Here is an 8294-nt window from a genome sequence, read left to right on the forward strand (position 1 = left end):
ATCTAAGAGTTATATATACAACAACATATGCTATAACTCCAAAAATATTGATAGCAGCTATTAAAGCTTACCATATCAATAACAATGTACAAACAATTAATTAATTTACTATTTAACTCTGTATGATAACTAAATGATTACAACCAATCCAACCATTTATAAGTTAGTGCTCCTGAGATCACCATAACACGCTACTGCTCTCTGAGATCTCTGGCCATCTCTGCAACTGTTGTGTTTAGATGGCGGTTTTGGGAATGGGATTGGTTTGGGCGGTGGCCAGACAAGCGGGGCCCCCGCCTTCGCCGCCAGCTCCGCTTCCGCCGCTTCCTCGTCTCCTCAAGGAGTCTCCCCGCAATTTCGCAATCACTAGGCGGCCACCTCTCCTGGTTACGCCCAACCGGCCGACTCCCACCCAGCCTCTTTATCTTACCAACTTGGACGATTCATTTTCATCAAGAGTTTATGTCAATTCACTCTTGTTTTATCCACCAGTACGCCCTGAAATCTCCATGAATAGTAATGGCAAGAATGATCAGGATCCAGTCGAAGTTATTGGAGAGGCTCTGGCCAAGATTCTGGTGGATTACTATCCATTTGCTGGCAGATTAAGAAATGCCCATAAAGGTAAAGGTAAGCTTATCATTGACTGCACCGGTGAAGGGGTTCTCTTTGTAGAGGCCGACGCAGATGTTTCCTTGGAAGACTTGGGAGATCTCTCTCCACCTATTCCTCATGCTCGAGTTTATAAATAACGCTCCAGCGTCATATTCCCGCAGAAACTCTCCACTTCTTTTGTGTCACGTTTGTATTTGTTGTTTTGATTTTGTTTAGGGTTTAACATATTCTTAAAATCTACGATTATAAGGATTTTCCCGTTAGTGCACTTATATTTGCACTAAATTCGTTTGTTTTTTAATTAAATAAAATTATATATATATATATATATATTATAAATTTGATATATGAAATTTTGTGTGGATTGAATAACACGCAAGAATATTATTGAAAAATTACTAGTATATTCTCGTGGGTTGAACAATCTGCAAGAATAACCTTACAAAAAAAACAAGTACTAATAATTGTAAGTCCATAAGCTGTGATAATTTGTTTAGTATCATAGTGATCAATTTTTTTTAATTCACAAATTGACAAAAATAAATAAATAAATATAAATTTGTGGTGATTTGATTTTTTAGTTATCTTTACCTCTGTGAATATTAAAATACATTTTTTCTTTGGTTTATGAATCAGAATATCAAAAATAATTTTCTTCTTTGTGGTGATTTGATTTTTTAGTTATCTTCACCTCTGTGAATATTAAAATACATTTTTTCTTTCGTTTATGCATTAGAATATCAAAAATAATTTTCTTCTTTGTGGTGATTTGATTTTTTAGTTATCTTTACCTCTGTGAATATTAAAATACATTTTTCCTTTGGTTTATGAATTAGAATATTAAAAATAATTTTCTCTTTGTAGTGATTTGATTTTTTAGTTATCTTTACCTATGTGAATATTAAAATACATTTTTTTTTTCGTTTATGAATTAGAATATCAAAAATAATTTTCTTCAAAAGTTAAAAAAAAATTGCTTAAAAAACTACAGTTGTAAAACTCCTCTACATTTTTTTGGCAAAACATTGTTTTTTAAAGATAGCAATTACCACGTTCCCGTCTACTATGAAACAATGGGATTTGATTAGTCAATTCCATTTTTAATGGAGAACAATAAAAATGGTTAATTTGTTGATTTCAATTTTGCTTGAATACATTTAAATTTAACTACTATAAACGACCTTAATATTATTCAGGTTTATGAGAATCTATTTAATACTTAAAACATAAATTTTTGGTATATGGAAATTATTTGGAGCTATTTTTAATATTACAATCTTATTTCTTACATTTTTAGTTTTGAAATTGTGTTATTGATATTATTAATTTATTATTATTATTATTTAATATTAATAATTTAAATAGAAAATGTTTCTCAATAATTTTAGAGAAAAAGTGTATATATTTTTTCTCAAGAGGTATATTTTACAATGCAATATGATGTGTAAGGATATAGGTCCATTATCAAATATAAATCAAAATAAAAAATTTAAAAAGTTAAATAACTATACAAAACATTTAAATAATGTGGGCCCATAATTTTTTTTAAATAACGGTATAAATAAACAATTAAAAATCCATATTGCTTCTTCATCTGCTTGATGTATTACCTATGGGACAGATTGCTTCTTCATCTGCTTGATGTATTAGGCCCTTTCTCTGTGAAGCTTCAAAATAAATGCTCCCAACTTCTGGACAAACCCCTCTCTAAATAGATTATTCCAAGTTCTGTGTTGTCTTTGAAGGCCTCACATTCTAAAATGAAATGTTTTTCTGTTTCCACTTTTACCGAAGAACAAAAAATGCATTTTCTTTCCTCCCACACTTCCTTTAGCCTTTTCGAGTGCCCTATTTCACAACGGAGTCGATGAGAATTAGTCCTTAACTGAGCAATAAAAATTTTGGCTCTCCAAGAGATATTGACTTCTATGTATGCTTTTGGTTGATGACTAAGAGTGAGATTAAACACTTCAATATAGTACTTTTTCTTTCTTTCTAGCTCCTTATCCCAAGTACGCTTGTAAAACTTTTCCATAACAAAAGTTATTATCTCTTTGCTGGACACGCGTTCAAACAAATACCCCATTTACTAAACCATTTGTTATTTCGCTACATCCAAGGTTTTTTGCTCTTGCACAATCTATCTTTAAAGACAACCTTAGACCGTCTACCCTTTTCCATTTGCTAATTTTTTTCAAATACCTTATCACTCGCATCATAGCAATTGCTTCAATAGGAGCAATCCCTGTTTCACTTAACAAAATATCATAAAGAACTGCACTTTTAATCTTAAATTTGTTTGTAATCAAAAACTTCTCAATTTGATAATAATAAAATCAATTTTGAAAATATCCTGATTTTTCTTTCGATTTTTTTATAATATATACTCCCAAATATTTCTCCAATAAGATTTAAGAGACTTAAATATTTTCGTATCGATTCCTTAACTTTAGTAACTATGGTTTTGGTAACTTTTATGTTTGAATCTTTCACAGGTAACTCGTCTAAAATGTGGTGGCTTCATATTAGGTTTGCATTTCAGCCATTGCATCGCTGATGGCGTTGGAATCGCCCAGTTTGTGATGGGTCTGAGTGAAATAGCCAGAGGAGCAGCAACACCCACGGTTCCTCCCGTTTGGAAAAGAGAAATCCTTCGACCCAGAGCGCAGCCTACCGTGAAATCCCCTGCTATCGGCCGTTTATATTATGATTTTGTTGACAAATATCGAAAATCAGTGGTGCCAGTGCGTGCAGGAGACGGAATGAGCTCAAAATGGTTCTATTTTGGTCCAGAAGAAATTGGAGCTTTGAAACGGCAGGCAAAGGAGGTAAGGCACTGCACCACATTCGAAGTAATAGCGGGTTGCTTGTGGCAATCGAGAGTAAAGGCTCTCAATATCCCTGCCCACCAAGACTCGGCATTATTGTTTTCCGTGAACGCCCGTTCTCGATTTCGACCGCGTCTTCCCACGGGGTACTATGGAAATGTAGTAGCATGCGGCCACGCTATAGCAAGAGCCGGAGATCTGATTGACCAGCCATTGTCTTTCGCTGTGAAATTGATTAACGAAGGGAAGAAAATGGTGGACGAAGAATACGTGCGATCCACGGTTGATTTGGCGGAGGTGAATGGGCGTCCACTCAGCCCACCGCGCGGTTGTTACATCATTTCGGATATTTCCGATATTGTAGGGGCTTGCGCAAATGCCGACTTCGGGTGGGGAAAAGCAGTGTATGTGTGTCCTGCTTCTTCCCCGGTACCCAACCTTTCGTCTTTGATGAGGGCCTCAAAGAACGACTGTGAAGGAATCAGAGTACCTGTTTGTTTGCCGTCGGAGGCTATGAAAATATTTGAAGAAAATATTTATACACTAATCAACGGCGGCCTTCGTACCTAGGACATAGCTTCGTTGGTGCAGAAACAGTGTCAAGCTAGATTGTAAGTTACTTTTTCTTGTCCGAAAATTCGTCATTTTTAGGATTAAGTAGAGGTCAGATTGCTGTTAGTGGTAATGTATAAGTGATTATTTTATTAAGAAGTGCTGCAGCGTATTTAGGTTAGTGGTAATGTATAAGTAATTATTTTATTAAGAAGTTTAAATAAGCGTGTTTTAAGAAATAATTTTTTTAAGAAAAAATTATGATTTGTATGGGTCATGTTAAATTTAACCATGGTTAATAGATAAATGGAATTTTATTGTTTTGTTTTTAATAATTTGAGATATGAGATTGATAAATTAATTGTTTGTTTAAGTACAAAAACTAGCATAAATTTGAGTGTGTAGTAATAAACCTTTGGTCTTATTCCTATTCATTATTCATTTTTTTATGCAAAAACTTAAATTATAGTGGGAATCAAGTGAGTATGAGATAATTTTAAGATATTTTATTTTTGGATGGTTTTATGTGAAGCTTAAGAACAAAAAATCATTGTACACAAATGTATAAAAATCATGTATGAATATTGCAACCATAAAATATGTGATGTAGTTATCTACATAACATTATATTGTGCAAAGGTTGCAATAAGACCTTCAAGTTATAGTCCAATTAAATGTTTGGAAAATGATTTTTTTAATAGTATTGAAAAACAGCTATTTATTTTTTCAAAATTAAGCATTATAAGTTATATTGGTCAATGCTAAATTAATAGTGGTCAATACACAAATCCAACGGTTGAGTCATTTTGACAAGAGCTAATAACAAAAATCTTATTAAAATATATCTTAAATATTTTAATTTTCTATTTTAAATTTATATATTATAAATGCATTCACACCAGTGACATTTTAAAGGCATTCAAATAAGTGGCTTGTTTTATAATATATAATTTTATTGCTTAAAAGATAAATTTAAATATTTTAGTGTTTAGTATTTTTTTGGTGGGGGAATAAGTGACTTGTTTTATAATATATAATTTTATTGCTTAAAAGATAAATTTAAATATTTTATTGTTTAGTATTTTTTTGGTGGGGGTGTTGTGAGGAGATTTTCAAAACAATATGGAAGAGATTTTGTAATGAAATGTTAAATAGATTATATTTATTTATTAAAAAGATATAATGCCAAGTCAAGTGATAAAACACAAAAAACAGAAATAATTATATAAATTCTAAGTCATTTCAAGTCTCTTACATGTTATACATATATACACATATATGCGAGAAATGTATAATTTATTTTATTTTTAATATGAAATTGATAGGCAACAATTAAAAAATATAAATAACAAAAAAGATAAAGTGTTTATCATAAACAAAATATTTCAATATCAATTCTTTTTGTATATATAAAAGTAAAGAGATAATTTTTTTTCATTCATAGGTGTTTGAGTCGAGAGGCTCATTCTACAACCGAGTATGATGTGTAACCCTATCTATTCATCAAAGTTGAAATTTTGTTCATATAGATTAAAATAAAATTAAAATTAAAAATAAATAACTAAATACAAAAATTTGCAAGTGAAGTAATTGGATCTCTCCTAACTAGATCCATATTTAAGATGGATCTATTCTTGTTTCTAATTCATGATACATTTGTAGTTCCTTCCATATTCAATACACAGTTGACAAAGAAAAATATTAATAACAAAAACAAATCAATATAACATTTTAATTTGAACAAGATCATAAATAATATTTTAGTGCATATAAATTAACCACAAGACACCTTTATCATACATCTCAAATTCTTAAAATTAAAATACTCATAAGAATGAACTAAATTATAACTCTCTCTCTCTCTCTCTCTATATATATATATATATATATATTAAAAAACATGCAACATGATTCTTAACCATGAAAATTCACCCTAACTTTATCATGAGATTTTTAATCTATAAATATGCTTTGTTATAATATCATGGGCTGATACCATGACTTGTCAATATCATAAACCATAGCTTATTTTTACATGACACTTGTTCATATGCCATTTTTTAATTACTAAATGTAATTAAAAAGGAAAAAATTACATAATTACTTCAAAAATAAATCTTAACCTTTGATTTGAATATACTACTAAGAATATTCTAAAATATTCCATGAAGATTAAATCCCTACCATCTACCTAATAATTATCGATAAGTTAATTAAAATTTAAGAAGCCCTATTTTAAAATAGACATACCTATCAAGATAATTAAAATAAATTTAAGCTAATTTTAATAATATCATTAAAATATTTTAGCATGATTGTTAATTAAATCACAATTTTAAATTACTTAAATTATATTTTTAAAACATTAAACTATCCATTAAATACTAGTGACACTCAACGTGAATAATATTTTTGTTTCTATCAGTATTATAATATAAATAAAATTTGATATTAAGAAAATAATAAAATTTATTATAATATTATTTTAAAAACAAAATATTTTAAATGAGTGACACAAAAAGTGAATAATATTTTTATTTTTATCTATATATGTATTTTGAAAATAATAAAATTTATTATAATTTAATTGGAATATTATAATAGTATTTTAAAAATAAAATATTTTAAATTAATAATAATAATAATAATGATGATGTTCATATAATTTTTATTAGTTCAATCATTATATGTTGAATTTATATTACTTATTTTTTTTTGTCATGGTTTCTAGTTTTGTTATTTTAATAAACTTCGAGAACAAAATCTTATTCTTTGTATGGAATATAAATATATTTTCTCATTGAAAAGAAAAAATAAAATTCTAATTTTAAAATTACCAAATTAATATGTAAGAACTTTTTGTTTGTTGGGTTGGAGTATTCTTTAAAAATTCTTTTGCTTAGCTAAGAGCCCATTTTCTTATGGTTAACCATCAAGGATTAGAGGCATTTAATAGGAGTGAAAGCCCGCCCCCTTAAGGATCACTAACCAGTAATTCTAGGTGATGTGATTTTCCTTGAATAACAATGATGAATCAACTTGCATGGCTTGACTGTCCCCACTACTGTTTTTTTTTTTTGTAAATCAAGATTCTATTCATTCTTCCAAAAAAAGGTACAACAATAGCAAAATGCAGGTAGTCTCACCAAAAAACATCTAAAGACACAGTCCACAACTTAGGAGGCTAAAAGCACTAGTAAACACCTGTAACCATGCTAGTCATTAGAAGTGATGGAGGCTGGGTTGTCTAGAGTTGTTCTTGGAGGAGGAGGAGGACAAAAGGAGCATTGAACGTGTTCTTCAAAGTGGGCCATCCAAGCCTCCAACTTCTCTACTTTCTCAGATAATATATTCTAGCCTCGCCAGACCACCACTACGCACTCTCGGACTTGGCACTAGAAGTAGTGCATTTTGTTCAAAGTGGCAATGAGCTCTGCATGCTCCTCTCGCCTCACCTGCTCCGAGGTTTCTAAGTGTTCAAGTACCGACTGAATCAAATCTCAACAATGCTCTAAACACCAATCCTGTCTCTGACAACGTCCTAAATTACGAGCCTTCCCTTGTTGCCCCGAACCGTCGCGATGAATCGTCCCACCCCGTTGTTGGCTCCGTGGGGTGCAAATCCCACGACCAGCCATTAAGCCATGATGACAGTGACCAGCACATGCCTCATAATCCACCCGACCAGCCATTAAGCCATGATGACAGCAACCACCACATGCCTCATAATCCACCCGACCAGAATGACCCGCCCTGTTGCCACCGCGACTGCTAGAGACCACTCGTTCCGAGTGACTTGCAATAATAGCACCCCGCCCAGAGTGACTGGTTGCCATTTCCATCTGCGAGAGAGACACACAGCCCCCCGGGATACCTGAATTGGGCTTAAGCTGTGAAGAGGAATGAGAAAAACAGGAAGTCAGATGCATTATGACCAACCCTACACTGCTGGGATGAGTTGAAGCTGACCAATAGGTGACTTCATGAAACTCAACTGTTATTGAGGAGAAACGCCCCACCTCTGCCGGCGGGACCACAACCAACCAACCGAGGATGAATGTAAAGAACCCCAATTCCAACCCAACAATGAGGACTTGGCTCTACAATTCACAGTTCCTCTCCCTGAATAGGATCCCCGCTAACCAAACCACCCAAAATCCAGCACATGTGCTCCACAAACATCGCTTGACCTTACACGACCCCGAGAGGGGACCACTAAAGGTAGCGAGCCAAATTTCACTCCAGTGCAAGGGGGATGTTACTAAACCCCAACAAGACTAGCAAAACAAAACCAGAGCT

General features: G+C 32.2%; 1 protein-coding gene across 1 annotated transcript; it reads left to right on the plus strand.

The window, feature by feature from the left end:
- The first annotated feature begins 239 nt into the window (after positions 1 to 239).
- Positions 240 to 4099, plus strand: LOC149154649 (benzyl alcohol O-benzoyltransferase-like). The gene is made up of 2 exons (XM_089444187.1): positions 240 to 740; positions 3111 to 4099. Exons 1-2 carry the CDS (start codon positions 240 to 242, stop codon positions 4011 to 4013), a joined length of 1404 nt encoding a protein of 467 aa, XP_089300313.1. The 3' UTR covers positions 4014 to 4099.
- The last annotated feature ends 4195 nt before the right edge of the window (positions 4100 to 8294 follow it).

The sequence above is a fragment of the Pinus tabuliformis genome, chromosome 9 (genome assembly GCF_031772625.1).
Source record: "Pinus tabuliformis cultivar Carrire ecotype Pingquan chromosome 9, CPIR1, whole genome shotgun sequence".
In the NCBI taxonomy this organism is placed as follows: domain Eukaryota; kingdom Viridiplantae; phylum Streptophyta; class Pinopsida; order Pinales; family Pinaceae; genus Pinus; species Pinus tabuliformis.